The sequence below is a fragment of the Danio rerio genome, chromosome 11 (genome assembly GCF_052040795.2).
Source record: "Danio rerio strain M-AB ecotype USA chromosome 11, GRCz13ab, whole genome shotgun sequence".
Taxonomy (NCBI): domain Eukaryota; kingdom Metazoa; phylum Chordata; class Actinopteri; order Cypriniformes; family Danionidae; genus Danio; species Danio rerio.
Window position 1 is genome coordinate 40,332,202 of NC_141031.1, and position 26,206 is coordinate 40,358,407.

Below are 26,206 nucleotides of genomic sequence, written 5' to 3' on the forward strand. Positions count from 1 at the left end.
AGAGTCCCACGTCCTGCATTCACTCCAGTATCAGCATCCCGCGCTCTGATTGGACACACGTACACTAGCTCCGCCCCCGACACCATAAATGCACTTCAGATTTAAAGGGCCAGCGCACAAGAGGGACAAACTAGCCGCGTCGACCACATGAGGCGTTGTCATGTATGTATATGTATGTTGTGTCGGTTGATAAGCTCAATTTTAAGTCAATGTGGCCTGTAAGACAGAGTTAAAAAAAAGAGTTAAATCAAGGTTTATCGATATTATGACTAATACTAGCCGCGTCTCCCACCTGAGGCGTTGTCATGTATAGGCTAGGTAGTCTCAGTTGATAAGCTCAATTTAAAGTCCATGTAGCCTGTAAAGACATAATTAAAAGAATAGTTAATCAAGGTTAATCTATATTATAACTTCAATGTTTGTATGTATGTATGTATTTGTATATAACTTAGGCCCATCTAAAGTATTCTGGTTATATATATATATATATATATATATATATATATAAATAATAACATAGCCTGTTTGTGCATGTGTCATTATATGTATCATAAATAATATGATAAAATATTATATAACATTGCATATGAATAAAAAATACCTTCCATTTTGTTGAGATATACATACATAAGTACAAAAGTACATAAATATTCATTTTACATACAAATACATAATCAATTTACTCATGTAATATACACCATATTCGTAGTTGTACAAATGCCAAGTGGTAGCACTGGCATGGTAACAGGTTTTTGTAGATTTAGAGTACATATGCTTAATGAATTATATTGAATTAATTAACTTGTTTAGCCATTAAATGATGAAAAGCTCATTTGGTAAGAACCTCCTGTTCTCATTATATATTCTGTGAAGGTCATCTCTGAGAAGTTTGCATGAAGTTGAGTGATGAGCTCTTCGCTGTCTGCAGCCATGCCAATCATATGCAGCCAAGTGTGATCATGTGACCCCTCCTGTAATTGGCTTTGATGCCTCTGGTGCTTTGTGATTGGCTGAATGTCAGACTTTTTCCTCCAGCTCCTTCTCCAGACATGATGCTTCAGGGTGGACAGAGACGGATGAAGGTCTGTCTTTACACCGCTCTCCACTTTCACCATTAAAAAAAGACAAGGGTACATTTTTAAAAGATTATGACCAAAATGCATTCCTGCCTGAACATCAAAGGGATAGTTAACCCAGAAATGAAAATGTACTCACCATTTATTCATGCTCAAGTGGTGCTCAAGTGGTTCCAAACCAAGTTTCTTTCTTTGGTTGAACACAAAAGAAGAAATTTTGAAGAAAGCTCAAAACCACTGACTTGCATTGTAAGAAAACCAAATACCATGGAGGTCTATGGTTACAGGTTTTCATCGTTCTTCAGAATATCTTCTTTTGTGTTTAACTGAAGAAATAAGCTCATAAATGTTTGCAACAAGTAAAAGGTGAGTAAATGATTACATAATTCTCATTTTTGGGTGTTTGCAAGATCAGTTCAGATATCCATGCTGAAAAACACACACAATTTTACTTATTAAAATCAGTATATTTTAATGGTTTTCAGTGTGTTTTGGAGGTTATTTCATTAGTATTTATTATTTATTATTTAGTAACTGACAAAATATTACCATTAGCGACTCGAAGGACCATTATAGCTTCCATTAAAACCAATATAAATCCATTATAATCCTGACAGATTCCATGATAGTTTGATATATATATATATATATATATATATATATATATATATATATATATATATATATATATATATATATATATATATATATATATATAGCAGCGTATAATATACATTCTCTGATAAAAGTCTTGTTGCCTATCCAAGATTTGGAAACAGCAAATATTAACTTGATTTCTAGTTGATCATTTGGTATCAGAAGTGGCTTATATGAAAGGCAAAGGCCTCTAGATTACACTTATTTTACCAAAATAAAATAGGATCATGCCTTGATTTTATTTATTTAATTAGGACAGTAAGGTCTGACTTCGCTAAGACTAAAGTCTTGTCACTTAATATAAAGTCATGGTGTAGTGGAAACAGAGTTCATATTGTGTCTGACTCCCATGAGCTTGGAGGACTGCATCCACACATCACTGCAATGACTCAAATAACTCATTAATAAAGTCATCTGGCAAAGAAAGCGTTCTTGCAGGACTCCCATAGTTCATCAAGATTCTTTAGATTCATCTTGAATTACTCCTCCTTCATCTTACCCCAGGAAAGCTCAATAATGTTCATGTCTGGTGACTGGGCTGGCCAATCCTGGAGCACCTGCTGAAAATTTGCCCTCTCCTGTGGTTTGTAATGTAATGGGCAGCACAAATGTCTTTATACCTCAGGCTGTTGATGTTGTCATACACTCTGCAGATCTCTCACATGACCCCCATTCTGAATGTAACCCCAAACCATCACTTTTCTTCGCCAAACTTGGCTGATTTACATGAGAATCTTGGGTCCATGCGGGTTCCAGTAGGTCTTCTGCAGTATTTGTGATGATTGGGATGCAGTTCAACAGATGATTCATTGGAAAAATCTACCTTCTGCCACATTTGCAAATGATCAACAAGAAGTCAAGTTATTATTTGTTGCTCTTACAACTGTGATCAACGACAAGACTTTTGTCAGGTGTGTACTGCAGTATTTTAATTTAATTTTCATAATTACTTTTTTGGGAAGTTTTCAGATATGAAAAGTGTTTACAGCCTGTTGGTTTTTACATCTTTTTCTAAAATGTTCATTTCAATGTGACCCGTGCAGTTTACAGTACAGCAAATGCCTTGATTAGCCAGCATGACTCAATCTTACCAACAAGCTCTGTTAGTCCCATGCTGAAGTGAGTAATGTCTTATCACAAGGCTTTTATATGCTAGATGCCGTCCGGGTGCTGAGGGATTTTAGCCGGTGCTGACGATGAGCGGGTGTGACAGTGGGAGGACAAGTAAACACACACACACAGTTACACAAACACACATCAGCTGCCTCAAGTTCCTACAGAAGGCGGGTCGAGGCGACACACTTCACACTTGTTTTAGTTTATCTCTTCATCTCAGTGTGGAACAAATGCTCTATTGATCTTTATGCAAAGATACCACTGCGATGAAGTAGAGTTTTACACAGAAAAATGCTAAATATTGGTTTTAAAATCTCAGTGCAGCAGATTGCAATCTAAGAAAATGTCTCCATCTTTCCATTTCTGTTCAATGAATCCAGTGTTTTCATGCAAAACCATTATTTCCCCCATTATTTCCTTCACTGGGGACACTCATTACTGTACAAAATCAATTGCTGTCAGTGTTTGTGGCCTTTGGGGAAAGAATTTAATTATCGGACACAAAATATTGATTTAGTGGAAGACTGATTATAATTATTTGCATTTAAATCAAATTGTAGGCAGCCGCAGTCCATTTTAAAATGTAAAGTTATTCCACAATTCATGTCTTTCATAATTTCATATCAGTTTAGCTCACCGTAAAACCGCTGGTCCTTTTCGGACATCTAGAGGTCATGGCAGAAATTGCAGCTCTGAATTTTCATTATGTGAACTTGGACAATGTAGGCTACGTAAACCACATTTTTCAGTCACATATCGGCCCATAAACGGAATGTAAAAACAAATTAGACCAGAACAATAAGCATGTGATCTTCTGTTTCTGCACAATAATAAAAGAAGTATTAAATCTACACACAAATGGTGTTAAAGGATTAATAGAAAAAGCTTATTATTTACAGATGCTATATGTCAATGTGCACATACCTGTATATCACTTGCACATCCATTATCCAAGTAAAACCAAAGCTTCATGGTATATGGCAAGCCATTTAGACTTTTATTCATTCTCATATGTATTCTTGATATCAACAATTCAGTTCTTGATATCAAAATGGTAACTGCTGATATCAAAAACTGAACTGTTGATATCAAGAAAAATAAATTTTTGTTATCAACAATTTATTTTTTGACATTAACAATTATATTTTTGATATCAAGAATTGAATTTTCACTAGTTAAATGTCACCATAGGATATGACTGAAATTCAAATTTAATTGTTGATATCAATCATTGATTTTTTTTTTTTTGAAATACAATTTTTTATATCAATAACTTGTGGATATGAAAAATGTAATTGTTGATGGCAGGAATTACATTGTTGATATCAAGAAATACTTTTCAACTAGTGAGGATGTTCATTATTGATATCAACAATTGGTTTGTCGCTAGAGACAATGTTAATTTCTAATATCATAAATGTAATTTTTACTAGTGAAATTAGTCATTTTAGACATCATTAATTACTTCCCTAATAGCAAAAATACATTTTTAAATATCAGACATAATAAATGTACAATTGAAATATAATTCAAGAATTACATTTAAACTAGTGAAATTAAGTTCTTGATATCAGAAATTGACATTTTCACTTGTAACAATATAATTCAGTTTCTGAACTTGCTGATATCAAGAATACATATCCTGAGAATGAATAAAAGTCAGAACGGCTTGCTGTGCACAGTCGCCCTCTGGCGACTGGATGCAGTATATATATCTTAGCATTAAAAAGATTAAATTACACTTCCCAAATATACATTCAGCAACTTTAATTCGTTCTTACCGCATTGCTTTATGTTTAAGCGTTACTTTTTCCAATTACGCTACTTTGTGTTTTAAGTTAAGCTAGTTAGTGAAACAAAATGGGGTTTGTTATTTTTACGCTCTTGTGTTTGAAGAGACAAAACCAACAGGAAACAGCAGTTAGCCTATGAAATCATCTGATTTGTCTGCACAGGCTCTGCAATCCAACAGCATCTTGTGGACATATGAGGTAGGCCTAATATGTAGATGAGGTAAAAGTGCATGACTATTGGCCAGTGGTGTAAAGTAACTAATTACAAATACTCAAATTACAGTAACTGAGTAGTTTTTCTCAGGAATTGTAATTTACTAAGTAGTTTTCAAAATGTGTACTTTTACTTTCTCTTGAGTACATTTTTACTGCTGTATCTGTACTTTTACCCCACTACTTTCCTTCAACCTGCAGTCACTACTTTATTTTTTCTTGTCTATGGGGATTGGAAAAATCAGTCCTGTGATTCCTGTCCAATCAGATCACAAATAAAAGGCAAATCGCATCATAATGAACTACAACAAGACGTGGGCTATAAATATTTGCAGCAAACTGTTTGGGAGAATTAAAAGTGACCAAGAAGATGTCCAAAATCTTTACACGCAATTACCAAGAGACTGTTTAGATGCATAAGAAGATGATGGATGTTTACTGTATGATGACCGAAATTGCTTTAAACAGGCACAAGATGTGTGACAACATGATGTCAAATCGATGCTGTACCCTAACGTTATAGATGTTGCATTTTAGAAATGAACATCAGAATGATATCAGAACTCAACGTCCAACCTAAAATCAACCAAATATCAGCGTCTGATGATCTTACAGCTTGATGTTGTGTGGACGTTACAATTATGACGTCTATCAGATGTTGGATTTTGGTTGCCTTATCTAATGAATAAATGTCAGTATTTTTGATGTTAATATGACATTGGTGTAAGATGTTGGCTCGACGTTGAATTTTGGATACTTTTTAACAACCTAAAATCAACCAAACATCAATGTCATTTGTTGTCGTTATTAGACATCAAAATAACATATTCCTTAGACGCTGGCCGGACATTGAATTTTGGTCACCTGACATCACAACCTAAATCAAACCTAATATTAACGTCTTATGACGCTGTGTGCCTGCTGGGCAAAAACTAAATGCACTACAGAATGTTACGTTTACACACATCCACAAATTACATGTAAGCGCCTGAGCTTTTAACAGCGTAATACTCACTACTCTAGAGTACTTTTCTAAGGGCTTTATTTTATTCATACTTTGAGTAATATTTACAACAGATACTTTTACTCTACTTGCTCTACATTTGTAGGCAAGTTATGGTACTTTTACTTGAGTATGATTTTTCAGTACTCTTTCCACAACTGCTATTGACACATTGATTTTACAGTACAGAATGGCTCTTTTGGCATTATTCTGAACATTATATCTTTATTATATTATATCCTTATTATTATGACTTTAACATGATTCACATGCAATATAATCAAACTGTTTCTATTTCCTAAGACAAGAAAGTTTCATATATGTTCTCCCTGACATCATACAATGAAAAACACAGATAAAAGACACCAAGTAAACTGTCATTTTTTGACTTTATTCTTCTCCAGTCTGGAAACAATTTTCAGGTTCATTATTTTCATAATCACATTACATGACATGATGCACCAAAATTTATCTTTTAACAGGAATACATTGAAAAGAACACAATATTTCACAATGAATACTGGACTCACATTTAGCCCATTGCACTTACAACAGTGAGTGAATCTTCATTCGTGAGAGCGTTTTCCTGGAGTTTCATCTTGTTTTTTCCCCCGATTCCTGACTGAGTTCATATCACATCTGCTTATTCACTGAACCTTCTGTTTTTTTCTGGCACGGTCATGATGGAAGCCACTTACATAATTTCCATTGTATTCAGATTTAACAAACACAATATGTATAGAAACCCTACACAGACCAGATTGTACGTTTCTCGTTTTTTTTTTCCACTGTAGTCAACAGTCATTGAGAGCCAGCAACATATATACTATGATATTTTTTCCCTCATAATAATAACAATAATCATCATTATTCTTTTATACACAAAAGCACAAAAGGTTGGCAGCAAGGCCGGCGTGAAGTTGCACAAGACGGCCATCATTTTACTCATGATATTTAAACACTGTACAAAATAACCAAAGTCAGTATTTACAGCGACATTTAGTCTGTGTGTGTTTGTGTGTGTGTGTGTGCGTGCACATGCCTGTTTGTGTGGATATGTCAGTGTTTGCGTATTTCTATCTTATCACTGTGGCCGGCTTTTGTGGTGGCAACTTTGGCTCATGCACTTGTTATTGAATATCTCCATGGTATCGGTGATGAAGAAGACTTCATATTCTTCAGGATAGTCATAGTCGTGATTGACTAAAGAGCATTCCAGTATCGAAAAGGAAAAGATTCCCCTCGAATCTACCACCTCATGACACATTCAAACCAATGAGGCCCTACAGAACTCAAATGACGATGGACAGATTGTGCTTTCAACGTGCATGCCCTGATTTTCATATAGATGGCATGGAGGTGAATTCATGCTACATACTGTAGAGTGATCACGTTTACAGCAAGTTGAAACACTGAAAACATTGTGTTCTTGTGTCAGCAACGCTCATCTTTATCTTCTTTATATATTGACCAATTCACCATGATTCCGGTGTGAGGAACACGAAAAACATTCGCCACCAAACGCGACATACAATGACATTTCCAGTTGGAGGAGACGAAATAACGAGTGCATAAGCTGTGTGCCCCGTCTTGTCGCCCGATCAAACTGCAGACACGAAGAGCGGATGACAGCATTACAAGGAGCCAAAGAGAGCTGAGCAGAATTCATGCTGCAAGCAACAGAGATGGTGGATGTCCAAGACCAACAGTCCACACAGTTAACCCTTTGGCAACAGATTCCCTGAAAACTAGGGAAGACGAGGGCTTTCATAAACATGCCACAAAAAGAAAATGAAAGGAATCTAGTAGTTCGATATTTTCATACATACAAGGTAAATACAAACATGTCCCTATTCATATTTGAACCGATTGTAATTCTGTGTCGGTGATGGATATCGCGGTGGGAATGGTTTTACATGGATTATTGCATAGAATATTTGAAATTGGATCAAACCCTTTTGGTGGATGTACATAACTGGTTAATGTGTGTGTGGTTTTTTTTTGGTTGGGGGAGGGGGGTTGTTAATATGGGTGTATGGTTGTTGGGGTTTGTAGAAACTTAGTTTTACCTGTCTATGTTTGACAATCAGATCTGTAATGAGGAACTTGAATGATTGCGGATCACTTTCAGCAAAAGTTATTGTGCTCTGTACGGATTAGCATGCTATTGCTTCAGGAAAAAAAAAACTAAACAAAACTATATAAAAACATATAAGTTAATCAATATAATGATGAGAAAAAAATATGTAAAGATATAAATAATAATACCAAACATTAAACAAAGCAATACCAGAAATATAAATCCATAAATACACAAATCAATATCTTACATAAGCAGAGTGTTAACAAGAGATATGTACATGTTTAGCAGTATACAGATGTGCAAAATAAATCAAGTAAGGATGACTTTTAAAAAAATGTGTGAGGTATACAAGTAAAAAATATTAGTAAGGCTCGTAATTTAAAATAAAATTAGGCAAAACTGATAAGCTAACGCCAACAAAAATGCAAACTTAGGGTATTCTGGGGGAAGGTAGCAATGGCTTAATGGTAAATAAAAGAGGGACACGACTATGCTAACATTCTGATATTACTGACCTCTGCACTTCACCAATAGTTTTATGTTAAATAACCAGCTTTTTACACAAGGTGCACATGGCTTCACCCTTAGAGACTTTGAAAAGTTTTCTAGATATGGATTCATATATATCTCATATATGTATACATATACATATATTTTTGTGCGTGCATTCCATGTCCACGGTTTACACATTTGCATTCATTACACACTTGACAAAAAGGTTAAGGAAGAAACAAAAACATTCATAGAGAGGGTCAATCATCGCCATATTGGAATGTCAAGATCTTAGAAATCGAGCATACATTTTTTTTTTTTTTTTTTTTACAGAGTTTGTTTGAAGCTTTTGTAAGATAGTCGCTCTCCTTCACTGCTACGGTCTCTTCGAGTCTGGGCATTGAAGTCTTCGTTAGAACTGCAAAAAGCTAAGACCTGCTGCTGCCTGACATCTTCATGCTGTTTCGGGAACAGGGAGGGTCACCTGAGCACAGATTATGTGATGTGAGGGTAGACATAATTGTCTGGAAAAACCTCAAAAAGAACTGACAGTTTGGCATTTTGAGAATTGCAATTGCTTCAGCAGCAACTGAAAACGCTTTGGAAGAGAGATTACGCCTCCGTTTTTGGTGGATTTGGTTGATTTCATAGGATAGATGGTGTTTGGGATTTCGTCTTAACGTTTCATTGAAACTTCAAGGGTTGACACGTATCTGGAGAAGTCATAAGAGAAAAAAAAGCATTAAAATATAGATGCAGAGCTCAATGCAATCGTCAGAATTTTAAAACTTCAAAACATTTTTCTTTTAAAATTTAAAGGGATAGTTAACCCCTAAAAATCTGCTGTTAATTTACACACCTTCAGGCCATCCAAGATGCAGTTTTTTTCTTCATTACAACAATATAAAGGATATGCAGCTGAAACCATAATCCTTGGTGATTCATCAAATGCAAGTAAACCAAAAAATATACAGCCAAAAGAAAACCAATACCTGCAACTTCTGATAATACACCGAGGTCTAATGTAACAGAACTATCAAATCTTTAATGATCTAAATTAAAGGGAAGTTATTTATTATCAGTGGTGTAAAGTAACTAATTATAAATACTCAAACTACTGTAATTGAGTAGTTTTTCTCCGAAATTATAATTTAAGTAGTTTTAAAAAGTTTACTTTCACTCTCTATTGAGTACATTTTTAGTGCTGTATCTGTACTTTTACTCCACTGCTTTCCTTCCACCTGCAGTCACTACTTTATTTTTCTTGTCTATGGGGATTGGCTGAGTAGTCTTGTTATTCCTGTCCAATCAAATCGCACATAGAAGGTAAATTGCATCATAATGAACTACTGTAACTCAAGACATTGGCGCTTTATTATTGTAGCGAACTGTTAAGAAGCATCAGAAGTATCCTAGAATGTCTTAGAATGTCCTAAATCTTTACATACAGTAACCCAGAGACTGTTTAGATGCATGCCACTGATGAGAAGATGACTGATGTTTCACTGTATGATGACCAAAATGGCCTTAAACAATCAGCAGACCAAGGCGTCAACATGACGTCAGATTGACGTTTTATCGCAATGTCGTGGGGACATTGTATTTTCTTTGAAAATAAAAATCGGGTTGACATCCGAACCCAACATCAGTCCAACATCAAATTTCAATGTCCAACCTAAAATCAACCAAATATCAACGTCTAATGATGGTACAGCTTGACAATGCGTGGATGTTACCACTTTATCTATCAGACGTTGGATTTTGGTTGCTAAGCCTGAAGAATAAATGTCAGTATTTGACATCAATATGACGTTGGTTTGAGATGTTGGCTCGACGTTGGATTTTGGTCACTTTCTAATACACTCTAAATCCCTAGACACTGGCTAAACATTGAATTTTGGTCACCTGACATCATAACCGAAATCTAACCTAATATTAATGTCTTATGACGTTGTGTGCCTGCTGAGTAATTACTAAATGCACTACAGAATGTTACGTTTACACACATCCACAAATTACTTGTAAATGCATCAGCTTTTTACTGCATAATACTCACTACTCGAGTACTTTTAAAAGGGCTACTTTTTACTCATACTTTCAGTAATGTTGACAACAAATACTTTTAATCTACTTGCACTATATTTTTAGGCAAGTAATGGTACTTGTACTTGAGTATGAATTTTTTAGTACTCTTTCCACCACTGATTATTGAAGTTTTATAAACTAATTTCGAGAGGTGCATGTGATATGATTGATATCAGGGCTGGTTTCGCATCAATGATCATTGCTTGTCCAATCAGATGAATTCTAGCCTAAAATTTAGCCTAAAACCGTTCATCTTACCTTCCTTCTTCATTTTGAAGAATCCCACCATCTTCCCCATCTCCCCCTTTCCTCTTTTACCAGGGGGAGCTCTCAAAAACTACCCGATCTTGGACATGCTTCATGACTAGGCGGGAGCCCTGTGCTTAAGTATCTCTGAGCTTAGGGTTCTCTCCTGGGACAGCATGCCAAACTTGCTATTATTATCAAGCATTTTACCTGTATATATACATATTTGATTCTCATAGTGCCAGTAGTAGATGTTAATCTGCATTTTGTGAATCTCCATGGTTTCAAATCTTCTTTAATGTTCTACTGAAGGAAATAAAAGTCATCTACTATACATCTTTGATGGCCTGAGGTTAAGTAAATTTACACAAAAAGGTTAAGGGTTTTTACAGTACACCTCTTCTTAAACACTAGAGGGCATAAGAGGACAACTTTCTATAAACAGGCAAGGACCAAGTATCAAAATGAGATAAATTCACTATGGGAATCATGAAAAGCTTTATCGAAAAAAATGGACATTGACTACAAATTTGAATAGGCTGTACAAATTACAATGAGAAAGGGCTTGGATTTAAATATAAGGCATGGTGTTCAGCTGCCCATCTCAAAATGAGAGCAGTGATTGTCGATACAAATCTACAAATGGGAATGGAAACAGTGGGTTTTTAAACATAGGTGTAGTATCTGGTCTGACACATCTACACTTTCCAATGTGACTGTGTGAGTAAACCATGCTGATGTATGGAGCGGGATTTGGATTGGATTGTAAGCCGAGAGTTGAATTGGATTAGCCATGGTTTAAGAAGCCCCTAAACCTGTTTTATCCCAGATCCTTTCTCTGGATCTACACATGCAACACACCCCCTGACAGTAAAATACCACATCACTCACTATGATACGATACCAGAAACGAAATAGGCAAAAGACAGAGCCCAGGCTGACAAAGAGTAGGAGAAATACGGTAACTATAGGAAATTAAATCTGCCTTTTAATTAAAAGACCCACTGGTCTCATTGGCTATGCTCAGCAGAGAATAAGAAGTAGAGTGGGAACTCGTTCACAGGCCCATGTTTTACTGTTCAGAGCTAAATTAACGTGCAGCATTTCATTACTTTCTCAGTATGATTTCAGTGTCATTTCTGTAAAAACTTTTTGACAGTTTTAATTAATGTGACTCATCAGAATATTTACGCCACAAAGATGACTGAGCTTTGCCTGGATGCTAATGCTAATCCAAGCCCACTGATCTGTCTGCTAATTATAGATCTCTTTGACTGACCTAATTCACCCAAGCTGAAGAGTCAAAGGTTAGTTCAGAGTGGCCTGAGATCAGGGGCAGTTAGCCTGAGCTCTGACCTTTAGTACAGAGTAAAAAGCAAAAATCAGAGGAAATACTCTGTTCTTCAGCCTTTTTTTAAATCATTGCCCTGCATGTTGAATTTGCATAGTACTGCATAAAAAAACTTTCACTTTCATTTGTATAAGTTGCTTACTCTCCCACAATGCACTGTACACTGACTGAATGTCATTTATTATACAGAATGCAATTACTTACAAGTATTTACATTGCCCTGAATATATATATACAGTTGAAGTCAGAATTATTAGCTCCCCTTTGAATTTTTTTTCTTTTTTAAATATTTCCCAAATGATGTTTAACAGAGCAAGGAAATTTTCACAGTATGTCTGATAATATTTTTTCTTCTGGAGAAGGTCTAATTTGTTTTATTTCAGCTAGAATAAAAGCAGTTATTAATTTTTTAAACCCCATTTAAGGTAAAAATTATTAGCCCCTTTAAGCTATTTTTTTTAGACTGTCTACAGAACAAACCATCGTTATACAATAACTTGCCTAATTATCCTAGGCTGCCTAGTTAACCTAATTAACCTAGTTAAGCCTTTAAATGTCACTTTCAGCTGTATAAAAGTGTCTTCAAAATACCAAGTAAAATATTATTTACTGTCATAGAGGCAAAGATAAAATAAGTCAGTTAATAGAAATGAGTTATTAAAACTGTTATGTTAAGAAATATGGTGAACATTTTTTCTTTCTGTTAAACAGAAATTTGGTAAAAAATAAACCAGGGGTCTAATAATTCAGGGGGGCTAATGAGAGAGAGAGAGAGAGAGAGAGAGAGAGAATGAGAGTGAGTACTGGAGTAAAGCATTGCAGAATACAATACTCACCCGTGTCCTCAGGTGTACCCCACCCTCAGCTAAAGATGTTAAATGGCAGATACAGATTCTTAGGTTTTGCAGTTCTAGGCCCAAGTCACCCCAACTAACACCTGAGGAAAAAAAAAAAACATTTCACATGGGTTGTTGCAAAAGCTCAAGTGTAATTCCTACAGGTAAGGCAAGGCAAGGCAAGGCAAGTTTATTTATATAGCACATTTCATACACAGTGGCAATTCAAAGTGCTTTACATAAATAAGAATAAAAGAGACAAGTGTTAGAAAATGAAAAGAAATAATAAAAATATTAATTAAAAAATTATAAAAATAAGAATAAAAAATTGATAAAACAGATAAAAATGTGTTAAAATGTTATAAGATAATGAAAAAGAAGAAAAAAAAACACACATTAGTGCGATCTGTCGGACGCAGCACAGTGTTCATTCAGTAAATGCACAGCTGAACAGATGTGTTTTCAGTCTTGATTTGAACATGCCTAATGTTGGAGCACATCTGACCATTTCTGGAAGCTGATTCCAACAGTGAGGGGCATAGTGACTGAAGGCTGATTCACCCTGCTTTGACTGAACTCTTGGAACTTCTAGTTTATATGAATTTAAAGATCTGAGTGATCTGTTAGGTTTGTATTCAATCAGCATATCTGTAATGTATTGAGGTCCTAGGCCATTTAGTGATTTATAGACTAGTAATAATACTTTAAACTCTATTCTGAATGTAGCTGGGAGCCAGTGTAGAGACCTGAGGACAGGTGTGATGTGCTCTGATTTCCTGGTTCTAGTCAAAATCCTGGCCCGGGCGTTCTGGATGAGCTGCAACTGTCTGACTGTCTTTTTGGGCATGAACAAGTTTCTCTAAGTCTTCACTGGAAACAAAGCATCTGATTCTTGCAATGTTTCTGAGATGATAGTATGCTGATTTACTTATTGCTTTGACATGACTATTGAAACTCAATAGGTAGCAGTAAAAAGTTACAAAAAGTAATCATTTAAAAGATTAACTTGTGAAATGTGTTAGCTGACATACTGAGTCCAGATATACTGAAATATTGACATTATGTTATGTGTGCTTTATGTTTAACTAGCTCAGCCAACAAGTCCCAGCTTCATCTGTTTGCTTGGTGAACAACACTAATCTACCAATCCTGCACCAAATAGTATTAAACACACCAAACGAAATTCATACTGTTTTATTTCAGGTGCACAGTGTTTTCTCACCTTCCTATCGGCAGATCACCAAAATGAAGTAAACTTCTTCCCGAGAGCAGACACAGCTGTAAGAAAGATTAGCAAAGCAAAAACACAATTAAGGTCACATGTGCCATAACTTAAAAGATCTGGACAATAAAAACTAAAGCTGTATATTCTGTCTTAGGTAACTGTATGTCAGGATTTTTAGAATTACTGAGATCATAGTGCTCAAACCCCCACCATTTTTCACTTATACCCTGGGTACCCTTGGGTGCCATTGCTGAAATTACTGTAGTAAAAGCTGCTTTGGAAGAAAAGCATCTGCTAAATGGCAACTAATTACTATCCTCAGTCAAGACATGGTACATATTCTCCATAACATCTGTCTCTATCCCTGCTGCCAATTTTTTGATTGCTTATGATTCACAGTTCCATACCATCTCCTAATTTTCCAGCTTGTTCCGCTGCTCCTCCCTGCAGGATCTTTGTAAGCACATTTTCCCCTTCGGCAGGCTGCTGTGCAGCACTACCTATACCCCCTGGCCGGGGTGCTGCCTTTGAACCTGAAAAAAAACAAATGATGATGTGCTAAGATCATGGAAAGGTAATGAAACATGTTTCCCTGAAAATTCATATTGCTGTAATTTAAAGTTAGAATTATATAGGACTTAGGGGTTATTTCAACTTACCAATTCCTGTGGCAGGAATCTGGGGTGGTTTTGCAGCCTGTGGTGCAGCTTTTGATCCAATTGCAACTGCAGGAGTTGGTGCAGGAGCAGGAGCAGGAGCAGGTGCAGCTATGTCAGACTTGGCCTGTACAGCCAATAAAAAGTCAATGTTAATATATATATATATATATATATATATATATATATATATATATATATATATATATATATATATATATATATATATATATATATATATATATATATATTTCTTTTGCATCACATTAAAAGTCAATCAAAACTTAATAAGAGACAAAGGAAAGCTTGTATGCCAAGCCACAGAGGGACTCATGAAAACTCACCATAGCAGCAGCTGGCTGGGCAGTGGGTGGTCCTCCTGGTTGTTGTCTTGCCTGTGCTGGAGCCTGACCCGGCTTAGATTGCTGCTGTTGAGTTGTTCCTGTTCCCATACCAGCAGCTGTGGTTGTGGGCTGACTTGCTCCCATTGTGGTCGCTGGCTGTTGTCCAGGATGCTGTAGTGGCTGCTGTTGTGTACGGGTTGTCTGTCCCAATTGTTGTTGTCCTTGCTGCCCTGTCTCAGGTGGCAAAGAACCTGTCTGCTTGGCAGACACTTGCTGGCCAGCGCTTGATCGCTGCTGTCCTTGCTGGGATTGCGGTTGCTGCTCTCCAAGACCCTGCTGTGGCCTCGAACCTGAAGAGGGCTCCTGCCTCCTGGATGAACCTGGTTGTCTCTGGCCTCTTTGTCCACTTGAACCATGGTGGTGGCCTGATGGATCACGAGAATATTCTCCGGAGTCTCGGTGGCTGCCAGATCGTGGATCTGAGGATCTTTTCTGTGTTGAGGATGAGGTGGTTCGCCCATCTGACCGGATGGAAGGATCTTTTGGATGTGATCGTGAAGAACGAGATGACCTGGGATCATCTGTGGTATGACGGGAAGAGGTGTGTCTTCCTGAACTGCTGCCATGGTGACGGTGTTCTCGAGATGAGGTGGAAGAGGAATGCCGTTGGTGTCCGTATTCATCTTGAGGCCAGAGATCTTCCTCAGGGGGCTCATCATAATCATGGTAAGTGTGCTTTACATTGCCTCTCCTGCTAGAAGATGAGTGACTTCCACTCCCATGGTGTTTAGAACGAGCTTCGCGTGGTTTTTCAAACCAGTCTGTTTCCTCCTGACCCAAATGATAGGCTTTTTGGGAAATGAAGGGAGAAAGTCAATACTTTGTGCTACAGGAAGTGCCAATAACAAGAACTGGCAATGAATACAGTGAGCCATGCATCACTCAAATCCCCAAAAAACAGCCAAGGAACAAAAAGAAAAAAGAAAGCCAGCAGCCAACAACAAGAATAACAAAAAAATACACTTAATCAGTCAAAACATATAACATATCATGCAGTTCATGCAAAAAAAGGCATATGTGGTTTCATGCATTGATTACAGCATTCATATATAACAATAGTCCAAACTTCTGTTTTCTCTGCCCTCAAGGCAAGATCATTGGCATGCAAGTTTTTTTAATTGCTGGGTGCATTTAAACATGCAGTTTTTAAATTCAGCACCAGTTACCTTCACTGTCTGAAACAGCACAGTGCATGTCATCTGCAAGGTAAGGGTCATCTGGCTTATATACATGACTCTTAGGAATATCCCTCATATGGTGGTCCTGTACATCTGGTAACGAATGGCTGGAGCCATACTGATTTCGTACATCATCTGGCACAGAGCCACGACCGATTCCCATGGGCTTTCCAACAGGACTCAGAGGACTCTCTTCCTCCGAGTTTTGTGTACGCATAGAAGGACGGCCACTACGACCATGGGTGCCCCTTTGTGATCGCTCCATAGCATCCCTCTCATAAGACTTACTTCGGTAGCCACTTGAGTCTCTGGAGGAAATTTTATCCATACCATAACCTGTGGACCTTGATCGTCCAGAGCCATAGAGGCGATCGTCCTCTTCCAATGCCTCCCTTGATCCATAGTACTTCTGCTGGTCATAGCCTTTTTTCACACCAGTCCTGGACACCACAGTGCAACTACCACCAGTCGATGTGGTCATAGTGTACGAAGCGAGATCGGACTCTACATCTCGAGCTTCTTCAATTGGAGAGAACTTGGAAATTTTTTGCTCCATGCCTTGCTTTCTATGTTTGCTACGTTTGGACGAAACAGCAGGTGCCAGATTTTTGGATGAGTGCTTCTGGCTGCCCATTCCCCCACTGCTGCGTGAAGAGTGCTTATAGTCGTCATAATAATAACCAGAACCACCACTTCCAGAGGTGATTGGGTGTCCATGGCTGTCGACTCCACCTTGATAGGTGTTTGAAGTTCTTCCATATAAATTCTCAGAACCATCACCATAAGTCGGTCCACGTGGGCCATTCTCACTTCCATAACCTAACCTTGCCATATCAGAGGACCCCATATTCTCTTTTGTGAGTTCGCTGATATCATCAATCATGACATAATTTCTGGGGATGTTTTGTTCTAGATTTGTGGCATAGACACCATCTGTTCCATATCCTGATGAAGGACTTGGGATACGTTCAGTCAAAGGTTGATCAGAGGGCCGATACTGACCATAAGCATTATTTAATGGTGAGGAATAGACACCGCTGAATCCAGTATCTTGAGCTGATGTTGCTACTGGAATTGAAGGATTACTGATCACTTCATAGTTTGTGGGTAGCTTTTGTTCCAGATCAGCTAGTGAAGTTTGCCTTGGCCTTTGGTGGGCTGAAAGCATGTCTCCTTGAGGTTGGAAGGACATGCTTTGTGCAGGATAAGGTAGCGTCTGGCCTGCTAAAGGTGCAGTTGGTGGTTGGAATCCCTGGTGACTGGGTTGCTGTAATCCAAGGTCAGACTCATAAGTAGGCTGACCATAGTTATGAGTCTGGTATGGCCCTGGGGTTTGATAAGATGAAGGTTGAGGAGGATGAGGTTGGAAGGTTCCAGGCTGGGGCTGTGAGGAGGTTGGGTATGGTGCTGGCTGAAACCCAATCTGATAGGTGGCAGTGGGTGGTTGCGTGGGTGTGGGTTGGGGCTGTGGGTATTGATATGGAACATATGAAGAGGTAGGAGGGTACTGAGATGCATTCAAATCGGAAGTAAACTGGCTGAGAGGAGCTGTACTTGGACGTGACAGCATTCCATTTTCTTCATAGGTGCCTGGCGCTACCCCAGCTAATCTCAAATTATTCAGTTCACTGTCTGACATGTAGTCACGTGCATCCCCAATACATCGCAAGTATGCCAACTCTCGCCTCTCTCTCTCTTTTACTCTGGTTTCCTTGCGTTGAGTGATGCCCATTTCCAAACATCGTAGCTTAGCATCAATCTCCTTCTCCTCTTCTTCTAGCTCAGCCTGTTGTTTACGTAATTTGGTGGATTCTTGCTCTACGGCTTTTAGTTCACTCAACAAGCCTGCTTTCATTGCACCCTGTGCAGTACGTGGCAAAACCCTTTGGGATACCCCAGGGGAACTGTATATATGGGGAATTGCTGGTGTCATAATCGGTAAAGGTGACTCATCTGGAGGAGGACTTGGGAGAGTTCTCTTCACCTTTCTCATCATTGCGTTCTGCTGTTGCAAGGCAGACATCTGGAATGCAGAGATTTTAAAGATTAAAATAAAAGCAACCAGAAATATTTCAAAGCATGTTTTAAGATTAGGTTGGTAAATCTGTCTTAATAATAAACATACTGCATTCTGTTTTATTTTATTATACTTTATATCTTCACTGACTTTAGGGCATACATTGAAAAAAGACCAACATTAAAATCCAACTATTACCTGACAATGTACTGCAAGCACACTCAAAATGCTAAACGCTTTAATTAAAGTAATTATAAATATATAACCATGACACTGTATTTTATAAAAGATCCATAATCAGTCAAGCAATACATTATGTGTGAACAAAATGGCTACAATAATATTTAACTGTAATGATTTGACGTCAACCACAGAGTAAGAGCTTTAGTGTTAACACAATAATCACAGGTCAGTTTACAAACAACAAAGCAGTAAGTAGACATCAAATAACAAAACAAATCTGCATACCTACAGTAACGTGGAGGTAGATAATCCATTAAAGAAATTCAGTTATATAATAGTCATTGGATGAAGTAACAAAATAAAGACTCCTTTAATCTGGTGTGCGGTACACTGAATGCACAAGCCTGAGCATTCCTTAGACGGGATTCAAACTGAGAATGAAAGACTCTCTGACCAGCTGCTGACAAGCCGGAAGACAGCAGGGCTGACCCAGTATGCCTACACTTTGTGCCACCCCCTAGCAGTTCAGAGACTTTGCCAGATATAGCAGTTTCTCTCTCACTCACTCTCTCCCTCCCTCCCTCTCTGTGTGTGTTTTACATATACAGTATGTTCATTCCCTGCTATTTTTATCACATATTGTATACACATAAATAAGTAAAGATGCAATTTAAAAAAAAATCTGAAATTGTAAAAAAAATAAAAATAAAATAAAAATCTATACTTTTATACAGCCCCACAGTGTATAAATGGTTCATTTTTAAAATTGTCTAATTTACTGTCTATAAGGTGTGGTTTTGATGTCAACAAAAGAACACTGTATACTAAATAAAAATCTATGATGAAATGGTTCCATACCTGACTCGCTGGGCTGGCTTGACTTTGGTATAGGGAGAATTTAGTCTTGGCTGGGTCCTCTGATGTTGGACTGAGAGGCTTGGGGTCGGACATTGACCGCTGAACACTCTTTATGGGCCTTGGAATAGTCTGATGCCTTTGTGGTGATTCTGTAGTGAAGGCTTTTTGTTGGGGAGTCACATGTGCTTTGTTGAGTTTCTCACTGGAAGCAAAGGTAGTCTCCAACATACGATGGGGGGACAAAGGAGATACTGGAGAGTATAGCACTTGTGGAGATTTGGGTGGCTGACGTGAAGGAGATTCATTTTGCTGCTGAGCTTGCTGATATCCTATGTCTAATGGGTCTGGCTTTCTCCTTTCAAATTTGGTAGGTGTGGCACCAACTAGTTGTAGACTGGTGGAATAGGGGCTAACAGTAGTGGGAACACTGAGCTGAGGAGCAACCACTCCATGGGATTGTGCCTCTGGATCAGTTTGGCATGCTAAACTCTCTCCCTTATGGGTTCTTTCTGGAGCAGATATGTAGTGAAGGAGTTCAACCTTTGATGTTTCAGCCATGGTAATGTGTATAGCTGGAGATATTCTACCCAACTGGTCTGACTCAGTCTGACATGAAGAGTCATTGGTGGTCTGAATGGCAATACTAGATTTAGATGCATCACTCTTAGTCTCTGCAGTTGGTTCAGAATGTTTTGAGTACCTTGAACGTCTGCGGCGTATTGGCTGATTGTCCCACTCACCCTGATCCTCTTCATCTGTCTGGACACTGCAGTCAGCTATACGTCTAGTTCTGCGACGGCGAGACATGAGTTTGTCCTCTGCGTCTTCATCATCAGTTTGGACACTGCAATCTGCAATTCTCTTTCCAGACTCATCCTCTGACCCATTCCTCAAACGGGGCATTGAGTTTTGCTTCTTCATAATCCGATCTCCGTGTTCTTCACTATTCTTAAGGGACATCTCTGAAGAAGAGCTGGGCAAAGGTCTAGTGGACACCACTGCCTGGACCACCTGTCCATCAGCACATGGCAAAAGCTGCACACTCTGGCCCTCTTGTGGAATAATTCTACCACTCTGGTCATAGATAATTGAAATGGTTTGAGGGGTAGTTCCACCAACCATCACACCTTGCATTGCACCTTGAGCTGTTGTAGCCGCTGCTGCAGCTGCTGCTGAAGCAGCCGCCGCTTCTGCTGCAGCTGCCACTGCTGCTGCTTCAATCGCTGCTGTTTTCTGCCTCTTTTGTTCTTCAAGTTGTTGCTGGAGTTGTTGTTGTAGAGAGTGAATTTGGTCAAGCTGCATCCTTTGCTGTGCCAGTTGCTCTCTTTGCATTACAAGCTGGGTTTCCCTTTCAGCCTGTTGCTGGTGAAGTACCTGCTGCTTTATGGTTTGAAGTTCTTGAATCTCCCGCTGCATGAGTAGATGTTCTTTCTCTCTGTGCCTCTGAAGCTCCACGCGGTCCCTCTCTAACTCTTCTTGTAGACGTAGCTGACGCAATTTCTCCAACTCAACACGTTCTCGTTCTAGCTGCAAGAGTTGCTCCTGCTGTTGTCGCAATCTTTCTTCTTCTTTTTCCTTCTCAGTATCTGCAGATGTTGTTATCGTTGTACTGGCAGATGCATCTGGAAACACTCGGGTAATTGCCTGGGTTTGTTTTTGTGGCAGTGTTAGTGGTTGAGGTTGTGTCTGAGGCTGGCCTTGAGTCTGTTCCTGACCTTTGACCAATGACTGTGCTTGAGTTTGAGGCTGTGATTGGAGTTGCATTGTAGTACTGTCTACTGGCATATGTGTTATAGGAGCATTAACAACTGATTGTACTGGTACCATACTAGTATGTGCTGGTTGTATGCTTTGCATGCCCATATTTGAAACAGGTTGACTAGATTTTTGTGATGCATTTGTTGACATACTACCAGGAGCTGTAGGCTTTCCCAGATAAACTGGAACTTCCTGTGATGTACTAGAAGGTGGGACGCTTCCTGATAAAGTTTCTGGAGCAGTTGCTGAAAACTGATTTGGAGGAGGATATCTGTAAGGTGCCTGGGCATTTAGAGGCATTCTTGGGGTGACTTGAGGCAACCTGGTGAGGCTAGCCAGAGGTACAGCAGTAACGCCTCCTGAAGTGTAAGGTCCATATGCTCCTCTTAACATGGGATTAAGAACAGGGGCAGGCTGGGTGGTGATTGGTAGGGTGGAGGCTATTGGCGTGTTAATAGTAGAATATATCATGCCATCAGCTGTTCTTCCAGCAGGGGGATATAAAGATCTTAGACTAGCTTGCCTAGCATTGATTAAATTTGTAAGTGTTTGACCATGTACTGTTGGTCTACCATCAGGACCATACAACAAGTTGGCTCTGATAGATGCTAGTCCTTGTTGAAGGTTAAGTCTACCTGCTGGGCCTCCTCTTCCAGCACCATACTGCAGAAGCTCAGGAGTGCTAGTGTATCGACTCCCAAACTGCTCCATGGAATTGAGAGCAGCACACATTCTGCTAATCTCTCTAGCTGTAGTAGCGCTGTACTGTGCAAGATTAGATTCTTGAAAACCACCAAGATCACGTGGAGGATAGCCATATTCTGCATTTATATTGGACATTGAACCATATCTTCTCAAAGGTAACGGTGGAGCTGAATCACTTCCTTGATGGCGTAAATCTGTGTATGACCCATATTGAGAACCCATTCCAAGATATCCTGCTTCATAGGCCTGCTTCATAGTGCTTAAATCCACTGCTAGGTCTCCAGGGTCCGTCCTCTGATAATATTGGAGAGATGAACCTGCTAGATTATTGTCTGACATAGATGGTGGAAGTCGTCCTGCAGGAGGCAACGTAAAGGATTTGGATTCATCTGCAGTTGCTTGTATAGTTGCTGTTTGGTAAGCATCATTTATAGGTTGGCTCTGCTGCCCGTGAACTTGGGTTGGCTCTGCAGGTGGCTCTGATGGTGTCGTCTTACCTCTCTGAGAAAAAGGGCCAGAGCAACTGCCAGCAAATGGTAACTTGTAGACAACATCACAGCAGGCTAACTGATTCTCTGGCTTTATCTGTCCTGTGAGATCTAGAACATCTACTGGTGGAGGAGGCTCCTCTCTTTTAACAAGTTGAGTTACTGTTGCTCCCTGAGTGCTATTCTCTTCCAACTGCACCATCATTACCTGGGGATTCACTGTGGAGAGATTTATTACAGCAGGCTTGTTCTTTAGTTCCAATGCCACTCCACCATATATGTCATGACCAAGTGTGGGTGTGGTAGATGCAGAGCATGATAATGGTGGTGGAGGTAGCGGGGATATTTTGGCAATAGAACTAACTGCTGTTTGTGTACCTCCACTGGCGTTCTGACTCACAACCAAGTCCTTCTTTAACAATATTGGCTGTACTTGATTTGCTAAGTTGTATCGAGCAAAAGATGCATTTTGATGATGCTGCTGGAGCTGTTGCTCAAGGAGCTCTTGTTGTTGTTGAAGCTTCTGTTGCTGTTTCTGAAGTTGCTGCTGTTGAATGCCTAAATTTTCCAGACATGCATCAATTTTTGGAATGGATGGATCTGTAATTAGTGGCCTATTCTGTGTCAAACAGACTGCAGATCCAACTCCTTGGCCAAAGTCGACTCTATTTTGCAAAGGATCCCCATATACAACTGGTTGCTTTGGCTGTGATATGAACATAGATGCTGCCACAGTGACACTTACTGTTGTTGGTGTAGTTGTAGTCACCTGAGGTTGTGCCTGTGAATTTAGATTCATAATAAGAGGTTGTACAGCAGTATGACGACTTGGGGCTGTTTCTGAATCAAGCGAGTATCGTCTTGCATCAGAGGCTAAAGATGTTAGGTCCATACCCTGATCTGTCATGATGATTGGGGCAGGCTTCATTGGTGCTCTAAGATCCACTATATTACTTCCAGGAGCAATAGTGCCTTGCTCTACAACTCTTGAGGTACCAGGTACAGTTGAGATTCTACATAAGGATATGTTTCCCGCAGGAAGAGATCCACTACTTTGGGCACCAGCAGAGATGGCTGTACTTGCAGGTAAACTAACTCGCTCTGATATCTGTGCCCTTTGTAAGACATGCTGAGACGTTTGGTGTGTTGGATATTTCTGTGGTGATGTGGGTGACTTTGTTGTTGTATGTTGAGTCTGATAAATTGTTTTTTGGCTATCTTTTGTCGGAGAGGATAAAGGTGAAGTGGAGGAATTTACCGTTGCTGGTTTGGTTTGACTGCTAGTCCCTGATCCCAATGTAATCACTATAACAGGGGAATCTTGGGAGGACTGTTGTCTTGCAAGACGTGGTGCCCCAGATCTATGGGGGCTTTGAGAGGTTTGAGTGGGTGCCACTGTAGAAATAGTACAAGGTGCAGGGCCACGTGTTGGACTGTGTGTGGGGGAAGTAGAGGGGGATGTTGAAGGACTTGAGCCTTTGAAATATGAGAACATTTTTGATGTTAAAGAGGAAGCTCCAGGATCAGGCACTTGACCCTGTGCAGTCCCTTGAACTCCAGGTCTTCCTTGAGGCTGTGTTGGAGCAGGCTGCCTAATTTGAGACTGTGGGGAACCACTATGGCCTCCCTTAGAGGTTTGGTTGTTCATTCGAACTTGACTTTGTGAATGACTCTGAGTAGACTGCATTCTTTGTGCCCCTCTACCTGAAGGATCATTTCCAGAGAATGAGACTGGAGCTGAGATCTGGGTAGGGCTTGTACCCGGACTCAAGGAAGTTGTTCCAGAATCTAAATGCTGTTTTTTGTCAGTTTGAAGCATTCTTTCCTGGTTTTGTTGCCCTGGTCCTCCTGGTGCACGTTGCTGCTGCTTTTGCATCATTTCTGCTTTTCGCATCATTTCCTCATAAACCTCTTCAGCACTTTTTAATGATTTATCTGCTGTAGATGGAGAGACAGCAGATGTTTTCTCTGTTGGTGAGTACAAAGACATGAATGTTGGCAAATTATATTCACTGCCAGACTTGTACAGCTTTGATCCCATTTCAAATCCTTCAGCTTCTGAATCCATGGAGGGAGAATATTCTGAGCAGGATGATCTATGGAGTTCTTCCATTTCCGCAGCTTGTCTGAGCTCTTCTGTTGGGGATGCATCTTCTATAGGTGAAAGGTTACTAGGAGGAGTCTTTGATCTCTCTCTACGTCTCTGTGCCCTCAGTTCCTCTTTGTCCCTTTTGGTTTTCCTGGCTGTACTGCGAATTCTCTGCTGTTCTAAGTCTCTCATCTTCTCTTGCTCTCTCAGAAGTTCCTCCTCTTCTCGCAATTCATCTTCTTCTGAGGAGTCCTCAATGGTGGGAAGCAATGGGCCATGAGATCGATGCCTTGCTTTTCTCTGCTGCTTTGCTTCCTCAAGTCTTTGTCGTCTGCTAGGACTACTATCACTGTCATCTTCCATTGATGACACAGAAGTGGGAGAAGTTCCAGAGGTATAACTTGGTGTTGTTGCAGGAAGGGTTGAAGAGTATTCTCCCCGTGATCTTTCTTCAGGTGAACCAGTAAGGCTTTCCATCTCAAGCTCAGGCTCCCTAAGGTCATGATCTGTGCTGAGTTCCATGTCACGATTGAAGCTATTTGTGTTATTCAGTTCTATAGTTTTAAACCTTCTTAGACCACCTTGTGAGGCCATCATGTCATCAGCTTCAGCAGATTTGTAGTTATCAGCACTTTTAGAGTCTTCTTCAAAACTGCTAGATTGCTGTGTCAAGCGACGCCTCTCTTTTCCAAGATCTCCACTGTGTTTATGGCTCCTTTTTGACTTTACATGACCTTCAGTATCTGCTGTATCTTCCTCATCTGCACTCATCTCCAGAATTTGTCTTCTCATAAACTCCTCATCCGTTAGCTCTTTCTGTGACTTCTTCTGCCGGGGTGGCAATGGAGAAAGTCCACTTTCACTGCTATCTTCCACATAATCATGTCTTAATTTACAGCTCAGATCATCTGATGCTTCCTCATCAGACTCAAATTCTTGATCTTGTGTTATGGACAGAGATCGAGGCCTCTGTTGGTCTGCATTGTCCCTTCCATCACGGTGCTGTCCTTGGCCGGTGCCTGTATGTGATTCCAACAGAGGTCGCATCGAACTTTCCAGTTTTGTTAGTTCAGATGGACTTGGGGGACTGCGTTGGTCAGTGACCCCCCTCTCATTGAGCTTCATAGAGTCTTCTTGGATCAAGCCAGTAATCTCACTCTGAGAGCTGGAAATGCCATCTGAGGAGTAGCCTGTATCACTCAGACTCTGTGTACTTGACTTGTTGGAATCCTGTAAATACATAGGATAATACATTAGGACATAGATCATTATGTAATAAACATTTATATGACCAATAAACAAATTTAAACATTTTAAATTAATCAAGCACAACATACAAAACATGCAAATGGCTCACATTAGATAAGCATGCAAAACCTGAAGGGGATGAGGTTAAAAGTGAATTTAAATCCTCTTGATGCTATTAATAATACTATTTATTCACATATAAATGGCATGCAAATATTATTATATAAATTGTAATTCAAATTAGAATTCTGGAAGAATTATATATATTGCATGGGGCTAGATTAGTGACCTGGCAGTATCAGCAAAAATGGTGACACGTTCCAACAACAGTTCATTTTAAACTGGTTTTGGATACAGATGAAATTGGTGAATTTATTTGACACATAACATTCCCATCAAAGAATGTTGAAGTGATCTGTTATGAAAGACACAGACAGTGGTGATGA

General features: G+C 39.3%; 1 protein-coding gene across 2 annotated transcripts in view; it reads right to left on the bottom strand.

The window, feature by feature from the left end:
- Window positions 1-6,228: 6,228 nt before the first annotated feature.
- The window catches only part of bsnb (bassoon (presynaptic cytomatrix protein) b), a 178,382-nt gene continuing 158,404 nt past the window's right edge, over window positions 6,229-26,206 (bottom strand). For both annotated transcript variants that reach the window (XM_087274037.1, XM_087274036.1), the window contains exons 5-12: window positions 19,473-25,742; window positions 16,403-18,437; window positions 15,177-16,024; window positions 14,836-14,959; window positions 14,584-14,709; window positions 14,174-14,229; window positions 12,952-13,052; window positions 6,229-9,146 (exon numbers count right to left, since the gene is read on the bottom strand). In XM_087274037.1, the coding sequence (XP_087130163.1) occupies window positions 14,189-14,229; window positions 14,584-14,709; window positions 14,836-14,959; window positions 15,177-16,024; window positions 16,403-18,437; window positions 19,473-25,742 (9,444 nt within the window). In that variant the 3' untranslated portion in view covers window positions 6,229-9,146; window positions 12,952-13,052; window positions 14,174-14,188. The remainder of the gene's footprint in view (window positions 9,147-12,951; window positions 13,053-14,173; window positions 14,230-14,583; window positions 14,710-14,835; window positions 14,960-15,176; window positions 16,025-16,402; window positions 18,438-19,472; window positions 25,743-26,206) is intronic.